This window comes from Oryctolagus cuniculus, chromosome 10 (assembly GCF_051225735.1).
Source record: "Oryctolagus cuniculus isolate XC-2025 breed Fujian yellow rabbit chromosome 10, ASM5122573v1, whole genome shotgun sequence".
Classification (NCBI taxonomy): Eukaryota; Metazoa; Chordata; class Mammalia; order Lagomorpha; family Leporidae; genus Oryctolagus; species Oryctolagus cuniculus.
Window position 1 is genome coordinate 96,454,295 of NC_142876.1, and position 22,152 is coordinate 96,476,446.

The window sequence follows — 22,152 nt, forward strand, 5'->3', positions numbered from 1 at the left end:
ACCACTGTTAGGAACTTTTCCATCAGACCCAAGTAATACAGTATAAACAATGTGCCTTAAGCAATCAACCCTTTTCCCAACATACTGCATTTAACGAGATGCATAGGAAGACCACTGCAGAAATGTGGTGTATCCTTGAAACATCCTGGGTTTTCTACCTGAAATCAGTGATCGCCACTCAGTAGAGGAAATCTGCATTCATAAAAAACATTTGCTTTAGGCCTGAACTTACCATTCAGCCAGGTTTTCAAAAAGAAAGACAGACAGGACATAGGCTTTGTGGGAACAATACTTTAAACTCTATCTCAGCCCCAGTGACCACATTGTAGCCACATTTTTTTTGTCATTTCTTCTCTAATGTCTAGGGCCCCATTTGACCATTTTAGGGAAAGCATACTATAAAAGTGAGAGACACACACTGCAGTGAGTAGTAAGAAGGAGACTGGTGATGTGATTTCTTAGCTTTTCAGGGTTAGTAATGAGCACCTACTATGCACAAGACACAGAACAAATCTACAGAGACACAATACAGACTTTGCTCCAGTCCTTACATTATTGTTGGTGAGACAGACTGTGAGAATTGTGAGGGGAGAGGGGAATCATAGTAATTAACCAGAATGAATATAAATGATCATCATTGTGGGGAGCAACTCGGACTAGACTAAGTTACTGGAATTAAGACTTATTCTATGCATCTGCTCTCCCACAATATGGCGCTGGGAGAGGAGTAAACAACTTTTACACAGCTGCCTCCAGTTTGACCAGTAACCTGCAGGAGCTGATCCTGCTCCTGATTGAAGGAGAGCAGTGTACTCGGCGTGTGGGTAGCAGAGTTGGGATTGGTGGAAGAGGACTATAAAGGAGGAGAGAGACAACATGCACCAGGAACATCTAAGAGGAACACCTGAGGAACATCTGAGCAGCCCCCGAGAGAGCCGGCCGGCGGTGTGCCACTCCCCCGCGGAAGTGGGGAAAGTGGCAGGGGGGCCCGCCCCTCCACGGAGGTGGAGGGACGGCAGCCAACCCGGGAAGAACCAGCAGCAAACCTGGGGAGGGCCGAGCAGACAAAAGAACAGTGCAGGGTCCTGTGTCGTTCCTCCACGAAGAGGGGGAGCGACACATCATGTCTATGAAAACAAAATAAAAAAGCTAAGGCAGCTGAGATGGAAAGCCCGGGGCACAGGAAGGGTGGCATTTTAGCTGGGACACGGAACATGGGAAAGAGCCTTTCCTGGACACCATTAGAGGAGCAGAGCAGGAGGGCAGAGCGTCCAGCTCAGAAGGAGAGGGAGAAAGTACAAGCAACTTCCAGCTGCCCAGTGCAGCTGATGTTCTGAGAGTGAGGAACAGTGGTTAGGAGTGATGGGGTTCTGTTGACCAGGGTATGATATTTGGAGGCAACACACGGAAAAGTGCATTGAAAGCCAGGAGATGTAAAACAAATGCAAAGGGCCGGCACTGTGGCGTAGTGGGTAAAGCTGCTATCTGTAGTGCCATCAACCCATATGGGCGATGGTTCGAGTCCTGGCTGCTCTACTTCCTATCCAGCTCTCTGCTATGCCCTGAGAAAGCAGTAGAAGATGGCCCAAGTCCTTGGGCCCCTGTACCCGCATGGAAGACCTGGAAAAAGCTCCTGGATTCTGGCTTCAGATCACCGCAGCTCTGGCCATTGCGGCCTTCTGGGGAGTGAACCAGCGGATGGACGACCTCTCTCTCTCCCTCTCTCTCTCTCTCCCCCTCTCTCTCCATGCCTCTGCCTCTCTCTGACTTCCAAATAAATAAATAAATCTTAAAAAAAGACAAAAACAAATGCTAGGGATTATTTTCAAGGATTCCCTGAATGCCCATTAAATACCCAACAGCAAGATATCATTCTAACAGTGCCAAAAACTCTTTATAAAAATCCCCTTGTATGCTAAGAGTGGGCAAGAGTACCATTAATTTTACTTTAACAATGTCATAGCTGATAATGAACCATCTAGCGTGCCATTATCCTAGCTCCCCAAAGCAGAGGCACGTGAATTCAGTCCCTTTTAGAATATGTGCCAAATGCGGTGTCAAGAACCCAAGAGAGAAGTCCAGATATGGGATGAAGATTAATCCACCAATCATGTGTATAACAACAAAGACCTTGAGCAACTATCCACCAGGCTCAATGAAATGTCAGTGATGATGCCAGTCCCGCCTAACAGCTAAAACATGTGGCGCTTTGCAGACACTCTCTTTAAATTTCTGATGATGCTAAAGGTTGGGGAAACATATCATGGAAGCCTCACTCTAGACTGGGAGTTCCATCCAAGGAGGTTAGGGGAGGCTTTGCAGAGGAGATAAGGATAAAACTGAGAGCACAGGACAGCCTGCAGGCCTCCAGGTGGGTGTCGGGAAGACCTAACTCCCTGCAGAGAGGATGTTGTGGCAATGAGAGAACATCCAGGGCGCTTCTAGAGTCTGCATGTGTTAGCAGGGTATGGCTGGATGGTAGCCCTGAGTGGGAAAAGGCCACGTTGGAAGAGGAGACTGGGAGGTAAACTGGAGTCAGGATATCCAATGCTTCAAACGCACAGGATTTAGGCTTCCCTGGAGAGTTCTGAGCCAATCAACGGTATTCCCACACACCTTAAGATTCTGCAATTTATTAACTCAACTGTCTGTGAAGACCTTTCAAATAACTCAACTATCTGTGAAGACCTTTCAAACTGGATCCTCAACTGTTCTTCAGGATCAGACAGAATAAAAATCACCTGATTGGGCCACATGATGACCCTGCCACTGTGAGACACAAGGACAGTGTTGCACACTGGTCCCTCCCCCTGAAGCTGCACGGGGCATCTAGTGACAAAAGATGTGTCCCGGCATGTGGGAGGCAAGGGAAGGACCCTCTGCATGGAAACAAGCACTTGCTGAGCTAAACAAAGTGAGAGCAAATCAGACTGTGGCATGGGCACTCCACCCTTGCTTCATCTCGGGCCACTTTCAGAAGATAAATCCACGACAAGCATGTTTAATAGCTGTTCCCACCAACCAGAAAATATGTAGACGTTCCAGATTCTTTGATTAAATATAATGTTCTTTTTGCCTGAATAAACTACTGCCTCTGCTTTGCTTTCCTTTGTTCAGAACAAGAGAGTTTCCCCCCAGGAACTGGCACTGAGCATGGTGCTTGGGTCTGCCTATTACCTGCAGAATAGGGTTAGAAGAACCCCCTGTTGCTCTATCATTCACAAGCAGGTGTGAAAGACCACGAAGGCAAGATGAGACAAAAGAATGGCCATCTGCCTCTTATAAGTAGAAGCAGGCTAAGAGCCCAAGTCAGGTGAAATATTCCCATCCATGCTGTCTTTGAGTCATGGCCACAGACAATACATTGATATTTGGCACATCAATTTTTATGGAATAAGAGTGAAAGAATTAAATCTTTCACATGGAGAAAATTCTGTGTACAGCAAGAGAGGAGAAACTGGCAGCTAATATCAAACCACAGGCTGATTCTCTGGGATTATTTTAATTGTTCTTCATGCTGGTAATAAGAGGAATGTGTTCATTTTAGTCTAAACCATGTCAAAGCATGAGAATCAGTTCTGAGAATCTAACTTGCCCAAATATCTGGGCCATGAAGGGGAAAAAACAGGACAGATTTGGTTGTAGTGGCCAAAATACCCCTTCAGCTCTCAGAAGTGGGTTTCTGCCACCAGCAGGGGTGGTCCAGAAGACAGGGCAGGGTGGATGTAAGAGAAAGGGTGGGTGTGGGAGGCATAGGGCAAGTCGTAGGGTACACTTGGGGCAGTAGGGGTTAAAGGAAGTCTTAAGCCTGAGGCTCACAGCACAGGAAAGAAGACAGCCTAGCTGAGCTGTGACTTGCAGAAAGATGTCTAGAAAGGCCAATTCCTTTAGCCTCTCACTGCACCTCTGTCTTACACAATCTGCTATCCATGGCCCTGGCTGATCTGTTTCTGGCCCATGACATCTTGCGAGCCATAGCTGATCTCAATGGAACCATGGGCTCGAGTGGTTCATGGGATTTTCTTGGAAATATAAACTTAAATATGCAAACACTGAGTTCATCTCTGTTGGGTTTGAGCTGGGATATCATATAAAGCTGGAACTTGGAAGAAACCACGTTTCACTCATGACTGTGGGTGGGACAAGAGAACTGGTCTGTAGTGAATATTAAGAAAAGATTTTATAAATTATTATTATTTAAGGAAAAGAAACACAGGAGGGAGTGTGGCTCCATAAAGAAAGAACAAAGAGAATGGTGGATTGCTCTTGAAGGTATCCTAGTCCCCAGTGGCTTTTATTGTGTGGATGCTGCCCTTAGATCCATCTAATAACCTTTCACAACTGGAATGGGTTCCCTCGCCTAGAGCCAATGTTTTCTAACAAGTGCTACAAGTACAGTGAGTCATTTTTGATTACCTGAAATAAGGAAGAAAAACAAAGCAGAGATATTATATTTATATTATCATTCCATTAGCTTTTCTAATTTGGCTGTATAATATGGCTGAAGAGACAACCTCCCAATCCCTGGAGCCATCTTTCCTAACAGGACCCAACCTGGAGGGTGGTTGTAAATGTAAGGGTACGACAGAGGATCCAGAGCACAGAATTCCTCCTGTCATTCTCAAAGGTTGATACAGGATGACTTAGGATTCTCCCTAGGCTCAGCAGTGCCGGGAAGGAGCAAGCAGGACTTCAAATCAGCGGTATTCAAGAGGTGTTCCATGGACTTTCTCCCCAGTATCTACAAAAGCAGATCTGCTGCCATATGTTCCATATATCAAAGATCTACAGAAACATTTGGCTGGATAAAGGGTCATGGTACCACCATAAATCCCACAGTGACGATACATGGTCTTGGGCATGGATTAGTTTTGGCTTCTACAGGAAAATTCTGTGTGGGACTCCAGTACCTCTCACTATTGATTTCCTTTGGGACTGCATTCTTCCCATTCTGTGAGATGTGGGCCATTAACTGATAGCTCCATCTCATCCCTCAGTATGAGGCTCTGACCCAAACATGCTTATCTAACATAGGGAGAAATTCTGAGTTTTGCCTCAAGACAAAACAGTTAAGCCTTTTCAAAAGTTCATGGAACATGTGGATTATGAAAAAAATTATGCACAGATTTCAAAAGTTTCTGTACCAAAAGATTTTTTAAAATTACTTATTTTCATTTGTAAGGCAGAGGAAGACACAAAGAGATGCATTCCTCTAATACCCTCAATAGCTGGAGCTAAGCCAGACCAATGCCAAGAGTCTAGAACTCAACCTAGTTTTCCCAGGTGGGTGGCAAGGACCCAACTACTTGAGCCAATACCTGCTGCCTCCCAGGGTGTACATTGGCAAGAAGCTAGAATTGGAAGCAGTGCTGGAACTTAAACCCAGGCACTCTGACATGAAATGCAGATATCCCAAGCAGAATCTTACCTGCTATGCCAAATGCCTGTCCCAATAAACTAATTTTTTAATTCCATTTTTCTACAAGTATTTTGAAGTATCCATTTAGATCTCCTGGTTCTACAAGTCAATACATTCCCTTTCTGACCTTTGCTACTCAAGTTGAGAACTAGCACTTATAAAAAGAGTGCAGAATAATCCATTTTGCTATATAATTACTCAGTCTTAATGGACTTATCCATTAATATGTGGCAGAGGAAACAGGTTTTTGTCATTATAGACCACTGCAAATCACTAAACCATAAAAGCAAAAATAACAATACCTATTGTTCTTTTTCAGCCCTAAGATTTTCTATTAGTTGACAGTCATCCACATAGAATGTTAGAACACCTTTTCTGAAGATAAATAATGTGATACCATGAATTCAGTTTTATACCATTAATTCAAAGGGAAAACAGTTATCCTCACAAACAAACCAACAATTTAATAAAGAAATCTAGAACCAAATGGAAGAGGAATACATTTGGATGGACCTAAGTGATACCAAAAATCAAGAATGTACTCATATTTTTAACATCAACATCTCTGGGCAAAAAAACAATTATAACAGTAATCTGTTTCAATGGAAATAAAGTACTGTAATATTTATAGTGTGTGTCAGAGTTATAATGACTGCAGGGCCAGAAGTGAAGTGTCACAGCATGCTCCACATGTTTTTAACACGGTTTCTAAAGGCTCTGGGGGCTATTAAATTTAATGAACCCATCTGCTATGAAATAGAGGTCTCAATGTCATCAGTTTCTTCCATGCCATGTAATGCAGATGGCATTCTCTGTTCCACAACCCAGCAGGATGGTTTATGTTTCTCTTTACATGTGTATCCTTTTGTTTTGACGATGTGAACTCCTTTGATATGCAGCGGTGTCCTGCGAAAACACTGTAAATTCCGTTTCCAAGCTCCAACAACTTCCTCACTGCAGATTTCAACCCCCCTGAGTAATTGCTTCTAGGCGGTAAGAGGTTGTAGCTTAAAGCAATCACCCAAACGACTCCTAAATGGCCTAGGTGCCATTCCTAGATGGGCAACTGAAACAAATGTGCAATTTATCAAATGTAAAGCATTTTCTCCAAGTTGGACTTGGTAGGGGGTGAGGAGGAGGGATCCACGTCCAGTTTGCAAATGCAACTAAATTGGATTGAAAGTTCCTACAAATTGCCTACTGAACTGCATTACCAGCAAATGGGAGGGGCATGAGGGCTTGGCAATGAATTCTCATTATTTTAAATGGTCACATTCCCACTGTTTCTAGAAGATTTCTTTGCTTCCCTTCTGTGTGCCACTGTGGTGTGTGCAGCCTCCTCTAGAGAGGCTGATCCTGCATGCAGATGCCTCCCGGGTTTGATGCTGGCTCTACCCTACACAGCAAGTTGGGTAGCATTCCCCAGCTGATTAAGACCCAACTGCAAAGCACAAGTCATTTGCTTACAAAATGGAACAAATTCCATTGTTAATGATGGTTTCTGCTCTGCACCTAAGAGATAATGACTATGCATGACTTGTACTCAGATGAGAAGCCTATGAAATTCACAATTCTGATGTTTGCTGTTTTGTCAAATTGTACATGAGATCTTATTAGATTAAGCATAATTAATGTTGTTAACATTAATTCATTTATTTGGTCTTCAACCAGGAAAGCAAATTGAATAGAACAGCCAAGCAGGAAACAGAATAGTTACCCAGACTGGTAGCAACAGGCAAGGAGGATGGGCCCTGAAAGGAAGTTTTGCCAATCTCTGATTTGGGATTAGATGCAACCCTGGGATCTCATGTGCATGAACCCAAACTCAGCTTCTTTTACAGATAAACTTGAACTTGTCCAGACCCAGAATTGTATGAATCAACGTGCAATTAAGAAAAAAGAAAGCCTCATATGCAGAGGTCATTTTAAGCTCTACATTTAAGTATTAAATTAATTATATATTTGTTGCTGCTGGGTTTTCAGACATAATAACCAATGAGTCAAGCAAGCAGAATTCCTTTTGCCTGAACTACCCAGATAATTAATAAGAAAGGAGACTTAAGACCATATAAAGCAGACTTGTGGGAGCAAGTGTTTGCATTTGATAGATGTCAACAAATGCTAATTCCTTAGCATTTGGTAGAAGTGGTGCAAGTCAGCAGGGTCACAGGTCTTTTGATTTCTAAGGGAGCCAAAGCCACTTTCAGACAGTGTAACAAAGAGAACAAGGTTCCTAGAAACTTTAAGGGTGAGCAGAGACATGCTAAGGAACAACGCACATGGCTGCCCCAAACATTCAGGAGGCGGCACAGTTGCCTTTCCTTCTGTCATTATCTTTCCCTCTCAAATCAGAAGTCATGGAAGCTGCTGCCATAGGCAGGATTCTATAAAGACTTTGGCCTCAACCCCTAAATTTCCCTACAATCCTCTCTCTTTTAGTCTGACCAAAATGGGGAATTCTTCTGATGATGAGATTACTAATCAACTGACTTGGAGAGATTAGCCTGGGTGGGCCAGACCTAGTCTGAGAAGGTGAAGCACCAGACAGATGCATGCTTGCTGGCTGGAAGGAGGCAGACAGCATTATGTGATTTCCTGCAGGGGCAATGGGGCAGGACACAGTGGGTGGCCTCAAAGAGCTGACAGCACTCCCTAGCCAGCCTGCAGACAGAGATCCCAGGCCTAAATCACAAGGAACTGAATTCTGCCAACAAGTTGAATGAACTTGGAAGAGGACCTCGAGTTCTTGAGCTGCAGATGAGACCTACAGCACAGCCAACACTTAGTTGCACCTTGTGAGCTCCAGCTAACCTGTGCCAAGACAAATCCCCAAGGTCCTCACTGGTTTGCCTAACAGGTTTCTCAACACCACTGAGATGAGAAGGAGCCCTTGGAACACTGGACCAGAGAATGTATTCATCAGGCTTATTTGCAAAGATACAACAGAGTCTTAGAAGGCATGGTGTCCATGCTAATCCATCATTTCAGGGACAGCCAAATTCTGGTGCTTTAGTTTTGTGCACCTCAAAGAGTTCTTGAGGCAGTGGAGCAAATGAGCTCTGTCACCTTGGCGAACCAATTTTACTCAATAATAAGCCCCTGAACACAGTATTTTATTTAAAAGTAAAGTGGAAATGATTAGGACACAGGGCATACATTTCATGAGAATGTGTAAGATAAAGTACAAAACTTCAAGATATTTCTTTTGCCTCTACACCATGGACCTCGCCTCTGCTGTCGGAAGTTCCTGGGTAGAAGCACTTACGTAGTGACGGATAGTCCCTCTCCTTACATGTTCTTTCTATACATAGAAAGAATGGTGATTCTGACTCCATCACCCTGTACACATTTACCAGTCAGCCTTCTCCTATGTCAGAGTACTCTCTGAAAGGTTCATGGGAAGATCAAACCAAAAGATGTTTCTTTTGGTACATAAATTTTGAGACGCATGCATACTTTTGATATAACACACATTTTCACTGAACTTTCTGAAGATTCCTTATACACTGTATTCCTTCCCATCTGTTTGAGATTTAACTGTTAATTATCAATAAGGACATGTGGATTTCCATTTTATTCAACAGGCTATATAATACATTGTCCCAATTTGAGCAAGTTGTTTTGTTTATTTGTTTGTTTTGTTTTTTTTGGTAGGGCAGTACCTGAGCCCTGGAATTAGAAATTTCCCTCTAGATCTCAGGTTCTTTGTAACAGGGAGTGGTTCTGAGAAGGCAGCATCTGGGTCCTGGGTGGGTTCAGTGCTAACTGGGTACAATGGCTTCTCGCCACTTTGAATGAACAGAGTTAGGATTTCCTTGTGATACCTTCAGTCCCACAGGTTTGTTTGAATCCAGTTACACATCTTCAATCTTAACAATCCAGAATGCTCTATCCACAATATTACAGAAGGACACCAGAAAGAGTTTAAAACCACTTGCAGTTCTCTTTTTTTCTCCTTGGTATAGGGGGAGGTAGTGGAAGTATTGTGTTGAATTTTTACTATTGTATATTCCTACTCTGCCAAACATAAGTTCAAAGGTTTTTAACTCTCCCTTGCTATTCATTTCAAGTACAGTTGATTCATTTGCTTCCGTTTGCACTCACTTTTAGTTTGTCCCTCATTCTTGTTGAGGTAATTTTAATTTTTTTCTGTACACAAAACACTAACATGCTTTCAACAGTCCAACCATGCAAAAAGGTAAACAGGTGAGCCACCCTCTATCCAATCCTTTCTCCTCTGCACTCACACCAATTCTGCTGGTGTCCGATTTATCCTGCGTTTCTTTTTGTAAGAGTAATCAGATATATGTATATTTTATTTTCTCTTATTACACAAAGGTTGCATGCTATATATACTCCTTCATAATGCTGATTTTATTCTGCAGTGTATCCTGGACATCATTTCCTATCTGCCAAAAGAGATCATCCTCTTCCCTTTTTTTTTTTTTTTTAATTTTATTTAAGTCATACAAGTCTGATATATTTCATATATACAGATTTAGGAACGTAGTGGGACCTCATTCCTGCATAACACTGCCTGCATCAGATGTTTATAGCATAGTTTGTCCTATCCATCTTTTGTGTTTGAGCATTTGGACAACTTCCAGTAATTTGAAATCGCAAGCGATTCTGCAGTGAAGTGTATTTTTGGATTGTTGGAGGTTCATCTTCAACCCAGAAATGGAGCTGAGGGGTCAAAGGGTATATGCAGATTTCTTTCCTTAGTGACTGCCTGTTCTGTACTCTTACAAGGAGTACGAGGGAGGGGCCTTTTCCCCACAGCCTCGCCAGCAGACTGGCAGTGAAGCTTTCAGTTTCTACCAGTTGTAGGGGTGAGAAATGGTGTCTTTCTACAATTTGATTTGCACTGTTCTTGTTATGAGTGCGGTAGCACATTTTACATATTTAAAATCCATTTTCATAATTTTTTGTGAATTATCTACTCAAGTCTTCTGATTTTTTTTTTTTTGCCCTGATAGGAATTTAGGGATTTCTACTTGATTTTTTTTAGAAGATTTATCTATCTCTATGAAAGTCTAAAAGACAGATTCTCAGAGAGAAAGAGAGAGAAGGGGAGAGAGCGAGATCATCCATCTGCTGGTTCACTCCCCCAGTGGCTGCAACCACTCAGGCTGAGCCAGGTCGAAGCCAGGAGCCAGGAGCCAGGAGCTTCCTCTGAGTGTCTCACATGGGTGCAGAGCTCAAGCACTTGGGCTTTCCTTTGCTGCTTTCCCAGGCACATTTCCAGGGGAAGTGGAGCAACTGGGACATGAACCAGCACCCTTATGGGCTCAGGCAACACAGGTAGCAGCTTTACCCGCTATGCCACAGTGTCATCCCTGGGACTTCCCCTCAATTTTTAAAAGCCTTTTATAATTTAGGATTATTAATTCTCCATATGTCCTATATGTTGAAAACATTTTCTCCCATTTTATCGTTTGCCTTTTGTCCTTTCTTTCAGTGTGTTTTGACTTGCAAAACTTGTTTTCTGTAAACTTCTTATTTTAAGAAGTCAAACTTACTCTTTCTCTGCCTTGTATCTGGATACTGGGGCCATTGTTAGAAAGTCTCTTCCTGAACTGAGGAAAATATAGCGCAGTTCACCCAGGTTTTCATCCAGCACTTGTATGATTTAATTTTTTTCTCTGATCCATTTGGATTTCTCTTTGCATAGAATGTGAAGATTGAACTGAATTCAATCTTTCTCTAAAAGGCTAAATAGCTTCAAAAAAGCATTTATTATTTCACAAAAGCTCACCTAGCCCCACTGATTTGAGAGGCCGTCCCTGCTGCATTCCCAATCCCCATGTGTAGTGGGGTTGGTTTTTGTACCTTCTATTCCATGACCTATGATCCATCTATCTGGAGGCCAGGACCACAACAGAGATGCTGTCTTCTATTGCTTTTGTTTCACCAATTTAAACAAACAAAAATGACTGATCAAACTGGCTGCTTAGAGTCTGCCCATAAAACCAGTGGGCAATTTGGTTACTTCAACACCAGGACCTTACTCTTCTCCGCTCCTCCTCTCCCTGCCTGGATGGCGAAGGGATGGGGAAGCCGTTGTTGTCACTATTGGTACTGTTGCAATATGGGGCTGGTGTACACGGGGCTGCTCAGCTATTTTGTTTTCAGGATACAAAGCCAAACCTGGGGCAGACTCTGACTCACAGGGATTCCCCAGCATCCGAAAGGGACTTCTCAGCTGGGCCTCCATCTGTGTTCAGGATGCCTTTTCTTTGGAAAGAAACACCCCTTCTGGACCAGGAGACATGTTCATATTTCCAGTCAGCCCCACCGTGCGTCTTCAGGCCGAAGCCTGCAAGCCGCTGTGACCTGGCCTGTGTCATGATGTCCCTCCAAAACGGGTTGCACCTTGCGCTTGCCCACAGCTGCCAGAAATGCAGCAGGAATGAGAGTGCCCACAGAGAGCAAAGCCAGCTCCTGACAGTCCTGGAGATCCCTCCCGAGGACAGCTGTGGCTGGGCTGCAGTGATTAATGGGAGGTTAATCCCAGCACAAATGACCGGAGAGGGGCCCTGTGAGAACAGCTACAATCAATCAATGGAAAACGCCACTCCCCTCAGACACATTAGCATGATGAAAAATCACCCTGAAATTACCCAAGAACCCCGGCCATTGAGCCATCACTTGATGATTGGCAAAGGCCCTCCTTTTAAGCTCATTCAGCATCAGAATCGTCTTGCCTGGAATTCAGCTAGAGAATGAGCCCATGGCCAGAGTTCAACCCCTGGCTTGTGAAGCTACCGCGACGCAAGCCAGTTCTCCTTGTCCATGGGAAGAACAGGCAACCGGAGCCTCTGGGGTGCCTCCGATTCACCAATTCACCGTCAGAGCTGAGCCTCGGTCACATTCTCCACTGAGACCTGAAGCTTCACCTGCAGCGCTGGGCCTCACACATGGTGAGGAGTGAATCTAGGAGCATTCTTCCCAGCATGCCGCATGGCAGGATTCCAATGCATGGGAGAGGAAGAGAAGACACAAGGCAAAGGTGAGTGATCCGTGCTGAGTAGGTTCCGCTCAGGTCACATTCTCTGCCATCAGGATTTTTCGACACCCTTCCAGCACAAACGGCTGGAAGCTGCCCTCGGACCCCATGAGGCAGGTGGAGTAACACCGACGTTCTTTTCTGGAATGAGTGCATGAAAAGGATGAGCCCTCAGCCTCCTTCCCAGGGGCCCCGTGGACTCACGGTGCTGTCGATGTATGCTTCCGTCCACACCACGTCGTGCTCCTGGTCGATGACTTTGGGCCGGCTGAGCACGTGGAGGTACTCCATGACGTTTTCCTGCACATCCGCCAGCGTGGAGATCTGCGTGAAGAATCCTGCAGAAACACGAGAGAGGACTGAGTTTAAGAACAGGAGGAAGGCCTGCAACCAAGGAGCGTGCCTGCGCCAGGCCTTCTTGCCTTTTCTTCCTCCCCCAAACATTAGCTGTCCTCTCCACCATCACCCACTTCAAGAGGAACAGGATCATGTTGGAAAGAGAGTCACGCACAGGGAATGAAATGATCATCGACCCTAAACCCACCTCCCATAGGAATTCCTTGTCAACCATTTCTAGAATAGCTTCCCACCGATGCACCATCTATGTCCCTATCGCTGCATCTTTGTCCTCCCGAGCAGAAGTGAGAGTTCTTTCTACAAGCTATTTTTTAACCTTCTTTTTCCTCTTTATGAGTCTATATCCTAGCCACCTTAAAGTCTACTCCATTTTTATCATAGTAACTGTTATGATTACTTTTGGGTGTTTACTAAATGCCACAAAATGTGCTGAATGCTTGCTAAGCCTTGCCTCATTGATTTCCAACTGCATGATGAAGCAGGGGTTTCTGTGCCCCCCCCCCCCGCCTTTTTTTTTGACAGGCAGAGTTAGACAGAGAGAGAGACAGAGAAAGGTCTTCCTTTTTCTGTTGGTTCACCCCCAAAATGGCTGCTACAGCCAGCACGCTGCACCGATCTGAAGCCAGGAGCCAGGTGCTTCCTCCTGGTCTCCCATGTGGGTGCAGGGCCCAAGGACCTGGGCCATCCTCTGCTGCACTCCCGGGCCACAGCAGAGAGCTGGCCTGGAAGAGGGGCAACTGGGACAGAATCTGGCGCCCTAACAGGGACTAGAACCCGGGGTGCCGGCGCCACAGGCAGAGGATTAGCCTAGTGAGCCGCAGCGCCGGCCATGCTGTGCCCATTTTAAAGACAACTTAGGCAGACTGAGGGTATATATTTTCCCGTGTTTTTATATGCATCAAGGGCCAAGTAGAGAAGGTGAACCCAAGCTTATGAGTTTCCAACTGCGCCTTTTCTTCTTTAGAATTCTGCTCTGTGTATGTTTGAGGCTGGAATTCCAGCTCATCCTCTGATGTCCCCAGACCTGCCTTTCGCATCTGCTGGGCAGACACGGTTTCTAAGTAGGAATGAAAGCTCTGACTATGCTATTGCCTCCTGGATGAAGATGTGCACATCACTTTGATCATGAGTTCCAAGGCACTGCTGAGGTCCTGTTCAGCTTAGGGTCCCACTGGCCTTGCTGTGGGCTAGGAGATGTTAGAGGGGAAAGGGCGACTTGATACAGGCAGATCTGGATCCCTGGGAGACAGCCCTTCATTCAAGCATTTATGGAAAGTTTCCTCAGTGCCTTACACTTGAGAAGCAGGAGTTGACAAGACAAGTAAGGCCCCTGCCCTCCTGGGGCCTGGCAGAGCTCACAAGTCCCAAACAGAGCAATCAACAGCAACTAAAGTGCACAGCAGGGCCAGCTGGGAAAACTTGACTCCTGGGCAAGGGATGAGGAGCACTCAGCTACAGGAAGGGGATTGAATAGTGTGTCTAGCAAAGCAGCAAGTGTAGTTGAAAACTCACAGTTAGAATCAGGTCCCTTTTATAACTCAAACAGCTCAGAATGGCTAGAGTTAAGGAACTGGGTGGGGGGATGGTACAAGATCAGAGAATGAGGAAGGGGAATGTCATACTGGAACTCAGGAGAGAGTTGAGACTTTATCCTAAATGCAAAGTTGGTGCACCCCTTGTCATGAAAGGATTTTAAGCAGAGGGACACTAGATGGACATAGATGCACATTTCCTTCTCACGCCTTTAAATATGGAACTATGCAGCTATCAGTCCCCAGCTGTCAAACAAATCAGAGAGAATGTGTGTGCCTTGAAGCCACATCTGTCACAGCACTTGGTGCAGCATTTCTAGAATCTGTCAGTGTCTAAAACAGGGCTTGGGGTAAGGAAACACCGGCCCTTCTGTTGTCCGGAAAGGGCTGGGACCCTCCCAAAGCACTTCCAAACAAAAGCCAGCTGGTTTGAATTTGATGTGCCAACTGTAAGACAGGTTGGGACCATGTGGCTTCTGGATTCCTGATGACAGCTCCACACAGTGCTAATTAGCATGCATTATCACTCCTGCCCACCCCACCCTTCTGGACAGGGCCAGAGCCTCACCCATCCCAAGGGAAACAGGACCCCCAAGGAACAGACTGTGAGCACCTCTTCTAGTTTAAGACCTGGAACAGGACCTGTGTATGCCTGTCCAGAAGGTAGGCACCATGTACAAGACCCATTTGGTACATTGCTCTGCAAGGCTCCTCCATGGCCACACTGGGAGGCATGGTAGGGAAGGTGGCAAAGTGCACTGCTGGAGGACAGGAACTATGCCATACCCATAGAAATCTCTCCAAGCATGGTGGCTGCAATCGGTGTTGGAGTAAGAACAAAACTATTCCATTTCTCCTCTAAGTAGGCAAACCTTGGGCTCTAAGGGTCCTGACACAGAAGATGAGCTAAGAGGGCTGTTGCTATGTAGGTCGGAGGAGACTACTCGGTGGTCTGGACTATGAGGGTTCATGAGTGGGCATTTCTCAGTTTAGACAGTTCCTCCACTTGGGATCTGGTGCCAAGTGTGTGAAGCATCTCAGAGTTTCTCTCAGTTTTCTGTTTTTTCACATCTAATCCTCAAAGCCACTGACACAACTCTGCTTCACAGAAGCCAACAGAGAAAAGGGGATGCATATAAGGAGGATGAGAAAGAGAGAGAGAGAGAGAGATCATTAGCATGGAAAGAGTATAGTGAGGAAAAACAATCAAATCACACACTTGGAAGGAGGTTGAGCTGAGAAATCACCATCATGTGGCCTTGCCTATCAAAGTTCTGCAGTTATCAAAAGCTGACTTCTCCCCAGAACTACGCACCCACGGCCAACTTTACACCTAACACTTCTACGTGGAATAACTAGCGAGATTCTTGAAAAGAATTCATCCAAAGTCAACTCTTGATTTCTCTCACCAAATCCATTCCTCTCCCAGTTGCTCTTCCCATTTCAGCAAATGGCACCACCACCCACTTAGGCCAAAAACATAAAAAGCTGGGGAGGTGGGATCCGCTGGTAACACAGGGACAGTCACTGAGGTCCTACCAGGATTTCTGCCTCCTTTCTGCACTCGGCCCTCACAACAGCCCAGTGTGTGCACACACTGTACAGAGGACAGAGAGAGGCTTACAGAATGAGTCCCTTGTCCCGGATCAATCAGAACCCAGGTTGCTTAGATTCCAAAGCCTTTCCTCTTAACTCCTGAAGACACTGCCTCTCTCCATGACAGAGAACAACAGGTTGCCTGCTTGGGGTGTCTCTCCAGGATGACGCCTCTGATTGGCTCTGTGTGTATTATAGCTGGAAAAGGTTGAGGATAGGGATGGGGAAAAATGAAAGATTGCCCTCACAGGCTCCTGGCAATGCACAATAATTATCCTTGAAGGTCTACTCAAAACCCAGGACACAGTTCGCAGTCCTACTTCAATATGGAGAACAAGGATGCATATGTATAAAAGGTAAGAAAAGCTAAAATTATGAAAACAGTATTAATAATGTATGCTGCATGGCTTAGGCAAACTCGATCCCAACCCATTAGCACTGAAAACCTTTCTGAAAGAGCCTTGTTCCTGTTGTTTAAAAATGTGTTAGTGTAAGTTTTGGTTCACAAATGTATGGATTTAGTTAACAAATGATGAATACTAGGAAGCCACTAAGGGCTGGACTCTGGCTGTAACCATAGATGCTTCCCATGTTTTCCCTCTATTTTCTGAGTTGGCCACCTTCCCTCCCTTTCCTCTCTTTTTTTTTTTTTTTTTTTCCTTCCTGGTTGCCCTGTTAAAATCTAGCTGTTGAATGTTTATTCTCTTCTATAATGTGCCTTTTTGGACTTCATATATCATGTGAGAAAACAGAATCAGCAATCATTTGGTAATTACTAAGGAGTAATTAATGCTGAAATTAGCCACCTATTACAAATGGTCTGCTCATTTTTCTACATCACATCAATTTATTTACCTTATTCCCTGGGAGAGCTCCTTCTGTGAACTTGGAGTTAGAACTGCGCCGTGTGATAAAGCCATATGCAGTCTGCTGCTTCGTGTGCCTGAGACTTTACCGCCCTTGCTTTGATAGTTCTTCAGAGGCCCTCGGCCAAAACTGACTCAACAGGAGATGCTCCCATGACACCTCCTTCCACACGCCAAGAGCTCTGGGAGCCTGTCCTCCATGGGTAGATCCTGTCTGTCCCCCTCACAGTGTGCAGTCCTTGCCCCATCCTCCTTAGACTCTTCCAGACAAAGAGCTCAGACTTCCATCTTCTCAGGGCACGGAGGTGGGAATGAGATCACGGAGGGGGGGGGGGGGCTGAAGCCCCCCCTGTGGTGCCACTTCATTGTTCAGCTTTCCCTGCAGAACAATTGCATTCTTGGAAGAATCTCCCAAGATATACAGCTACTCCACTTCCAATCCAGCTCTCTGCTTTGGCCTGAGAAAGCAGTAGAAGATGGATCAAATTCTTGGGTCCCTACACCCACATGGGAGACCTGGAAGAAGCTCCTGGTTCCTGGCTTTGGATGGGCACAAGTATGGCCGTTGTGGCTAATTGGGGAGTAAACCAGCAGATGGAAGACCTCTCTCTCTCTATCTGCCTCTACCCCTCCTCCTCTCTCTGTGTTACCCTGATTTTCAAGTAAATAAATAAATCTTTTTTTTTTTTTTAAAAAGGAGTTCTACCCCTATAACTTCTCTGACTATCACAAAGAAAAGCAAGTGACCTGCTGGGCCCTGAGAGCCAAAGACCATGTGTCCATGGGGCTGGAAGGAAGTGACCAAGGTAGGAATGATGATGAGGGCAGGCAGCCTCGTGGCCTTGATGAGAGAATGGGACTCTCATGGAAAGCATTTAGGCACAAGCCTTTTCCTTTGTGAATATCCATATATTTTAATTTCTTTTTTTTAAAGATTTATTTATTTTGAAAGAGAGAAGATGAAAGAGAGAGAGACAGAGAGATAGAGAGACACACACACACACAGAGATCTTCTGTACTCTGACTCATTCCCTAGATAGCTGCAACTGCTAGGACTGGGTAAAGTCAAAGCCAGGAGCCAGGAACCAGAAGCTTTGTCTGGGTCTTCCACATGTGTGGCAGGGGCCCAGACGCTAGGGTCATCTACTGTTGCTTTTCCCAGACTATTAACAGGGAGCTGGATTGGAAGTGGAGCAGCAGGGACATGAATCAGCACCCATATGGGATGTGGGCATCACAGGAGGTGGTTTACCCTGCTACGCCACAACACCAGCCCCCATGCCTTTTAATTTCTAATTCCAGGATTTAGAAGAAACTAAGGGGACACAGTGGTAGTGGGGAAGGCTGGCCTGGTTCCACAGCTCTGCGGCTGCAGCCCCACGAGCACCGGGGCCTCCTCTTGGCCTCATCCCCGACTGTAGTGTAGGGAACTGCATGGCTGTACAAGCCATGGCAGTGCAGACTGGGGGTCGATCCAGAAGCTCGAGTCTCTCATAGCTATGCCATGTTGACATCCTTCTCACACTCTAGTTCTCTTTTCCTAGATTATCACAAATTACAGGAGACACACAGGAGGTCTGTATGAATCACAACTTTCTTCTCTCCAAAGAGAGGCGATGTCACAGTCTGGTGAGGCGTTCAGACCGGGGTTTGGCTCATGGGACTCTGAATCCCAGATCCTGCCACCTGTTAGCTGATCACCCGGAGCAAGGTGCTAGTGTCCTGGGGCCTCAATTTCCGCCTCTGTAAATAACATGAACCTCACAGAGGTGCGATGAGGTTGAAAAGAGATAACACAGGAACACTACCTTCCAGGCCTCAGGAAGGTGTTTGTCACCCTTTGATGCTCTTAACAACAGCAGCGGCACCATCATCATCTTCACCACCACCCCAATCCTCCTGTTCTAAGAGACGCACACAAAGAATGACATGAAGAAACATGAAAAGCTACCATTTGCACCTTTTTCCACGTGTCCTGAAACAGCAAAGAGTTTTAGCTGCTACTTTCTACCTATTCCTACCTACAACTATTCTGGCCTTGGGAATTTGAAACCGTTTTTCAGGGGACATGACATCTTGACATCTATCAAGAATTTTTTTTTCCTAATCATTAAAGGGTGGAAGCCAGGACATCCTAACAGGGGTCAGGTCACCAGTGCTGTTGCACAGAAGGAGGGGATGGTCTTCAACACATCAGAAGCAAACAAGCTAAGCAGACACTGAGAGGGACATGTGCAGCATTTCCACTGGACCTAACGATGACTGAGTGGTTGAGACCCCAAACACAGAGGCCCTTCTTTATTTGCACAGCTGGAAAACACTCCATTAACTGTGAGTTTCGAAGGAGAACAAGCCAGTGCTCATTTAAAATCCTGGCACACCGAACGTCCGAGAAGGTCATCACGCCTTTATGGACTATCTGGGCTGGCTAGCCCCTCTTTTCTGTTTTCCCAGTATACTTGTTCATGCAACACTGTGAATGTAGAACTTGAAATCCCATAAGCCATTCTACAGTAGCAACAAGTGTTTGGATGTATTTAAAATGGTTTACTGCGTGGCCTCACCAGGGCTGGTTCCACCCAAGCTAGGACCTATTTACACATAAAATGCAACAAGCCCATGAGGTCCAGGCCTCTCTGGATTTTACTAGAAGACTGAAATAGACAGAGAACTCCCGTGAGGGGTATGTATGTCTCCCAGACAAACATTTGCAGGGGAAAGTGGGTCCAGCAGGCTAAGAACTGTGTCCGTGGCTACCAGCTTTCCACGAAGGAATTTCTGCCCTGACCAAGTGACTACGTGACAGCCTTAACAATCCTCACTCCTGCTCAGGGTCACTCTGTGGTCAGGTGTGGTCAGTCAAGCAACAGGTTCCTCCATGGACTCCCCCTGAACCTGTTCTGGTCCCTCAATGCTAATGTTTCATTTCAGTGGAGAACTTGGCTGAGTCAGGGTGAAAATATGTAAGTGGGGGGAGGCCCTCTGGACCTCATGTCACTTGAGATGAAAAATGTTATGCTCCTTGCATACTCTAACAATCTGAGACTCTAAACAACGATTTAATTAATGACCATAGATGAATACTTGCTTGCCGACATTACGTGGTCTGAAACCCCATAACTGACGCAGAGTGAAGCCAATGTTTACACGGGCACAGATCACTGGAAACTAACATTTTGGTGGCAACTTTGACTTTGAAGGGTAGCAAACAATGACATTGTATTCCCAAGGCTCTTGGGAAGAGAAGCAGAATGAGGAAGGTGAAGTTATGGGAAGACTGGCTCTGGTAGGGAAGAAAATAATTGGATTTGGACAGGAAGAGGAGAATCACTGTGGAATCCAACAGCGCGTCCAGCTAAGCAGCTACTATTACTTCCCTGGATTTTCCAAATGGCTGTACACACAACCTGCAAATCTTAAAAGCTGTATTCTGGAGCCAGACCCTGAGTTGATTAAACTGTCTTTGAAAGGATGCTTCAAAGAGTCTTATAAACAATGAATAAAACTAAATTATGCTGTAATATTAGTTGATTAAGACAAGACTTTGACATGAGTAATCTTCATCAGCTGGACACAGACAGTGACAAGAACAATAACCCATGACAAAACACACACTAGCCGGTGGGAAGAGCTGCAATCTGATACAGCAGGAATCACAACAAAACATTTTTTAAAAAATTTTTAAAACTTTTTTTTCTCAAGCCCACAGAATAAAGGGAAAACCAGGAAAAGTGAGGCTCACTCAAGGTTTTCAGATTCCAAAATTTCTATCAAGAACAGCCTCTTCACTCAGGGTTCCTGAATCTGCACATGGTCTCCCTCTCCCCTGCCCTGTGCTACTCCTCTGTTTCCCCCAAACACAGCCCAAGGCGTTACTCTGAGAAGAGCAGAACGACCGATTCCTTCTGTGAGGCCGGCCAGCCAACTGGCTGCAGGGATTAAAGATGCTATTTTAGAGCTTGGAGGAAATGTGAATACCCTCCACACACCCAGCCTTTCCGTTTTTTTTTTTTTTTTTTTTTTTTTGAAGAAACTGAGACCACTCCATTCCCAACAGACCCAGAAAATGAAAGACAGTGGCAAGCAGAGGGCAAGAGGGACACAGGTTTATGAGCTGGTTATGCACCTGTTCTCCGAGAACCTCCCCCACTCCCCACTCAGTGCTAAGCTCCTAAAGAACACATGTGTTACATTTTTTTCTCTTTGTGGGCTTACGCCTGCCCACATGCAATGGAATCAGCCCAGATTGGGTGACATAATCTTTTCTGAGGGGTAGGGTGGAGGTTCTGAAATCAGAATTCCAATTTGCTGGTCAGGCTCAAAGGGAAAATACATAAATTCTTCTCAGTATCACACCACACCCCCCGCAGGTGTTGTTGAGATGGATGGGCGTGTGCAGCGGGGTGTGCCCACTTCTGGCCATGTGCAGGCCAGACTGGGGAGGGAAGTTCTATCCATAAAGAAGGATGCCCTGAACCGTTACGTGGAAACCAAGAAGGAACAGGAAAACAAAAACGCATCTCCTCGGTCTCTCCTGAGAGTCAAGCTTCCTTCCCACACAGGGCTGTGACTCACTCTCTTCTCTTTCCAAAACACTCTTGTTTTTCTTTAATTGCAGGGAGCAACTTTGGATGCTTGCAGCTAAAATAATTTTAAGTCACCAACCCTGGAGCTGAGACCCGCAAACCCTTCATTGAGTCCTCTTTCCTCCACCAAAGTCCAAACACTCAAACTTTCCCAAAGAGTGACTCAGGAGACCAAGATAAAACCAGCCCACCTACATCCATCAAGAACAATTGCTGTGCAATAGGACACACCTTTCTTCATTAGTACTTCCACCGATTCTTCCGTTATTACTACTACTGTCAATGTGCTCGTTATTCAAACACCAAAGGAGCGTCTACCCTGACTGAACAATGAGAGGCCAGGCTGGGCTCTGTCAAAGCACCCGAAGTGAAACTGGAGTCAAACCATGTCTCAGTGCAACCTGCAGCCTCAGAGGGCAGAAGAGCAGGTTCAATGATTCACATAACACAAGGGAATACTTTAGGGTACTCATGTGCCAAGCTTTAGCTGCACGGCTTCATTTCAGACCCACAGCGCGAGTACTGGGCAGGTATTGCCACTACCCACATGCTGCAGGTGACATAACCCAGACCCACCCAGATAAGTTTGGGAACATGCACACAGTTGGTGGATGGTGGGGGCTGGACTTGAATTAGCCAAGTCTGGACTCCACTGCCTATTTGCCCATGAGGCCTTGACTTCTTGGCTGTGTGTAAAATGAAAAGAAGTCTTTAATAGTCGGGGAGGCTCTATTACTTCACTCCTTGCACTTTCCCCAGTGCATTGCCTCTGACATATAGCAGGGCA

General features: G+C 45.5%; 1 protein-coding gene across 3 annotated transcripts in view; it reads right to left on the minus strand.

Moving 5' to 3' along the window:
- The window catches only part of CACNA2D3 (calcium voltage-gated channel auxiliary subunit alpha2delta 3), an 875,732-nt gene that overhangs the window by 280,119 nt on the left and 573,461 nt on the right, over positions 1–22,152 (minus strand). For all 3 annotated transcript variants that reach the window (XM_051851529.3, XM_051851528.3, XM_089305523.1), the window contains one exon: positions 12,633–12,766. In XM_051851529.3, coding sequence (XP_051707489.1) covers positions 12,633–12,766 — 134 coding nt within the window. The remainder of the gene's footprint in view (positions 1–12,632; positions 12,767–22,152) is intronic.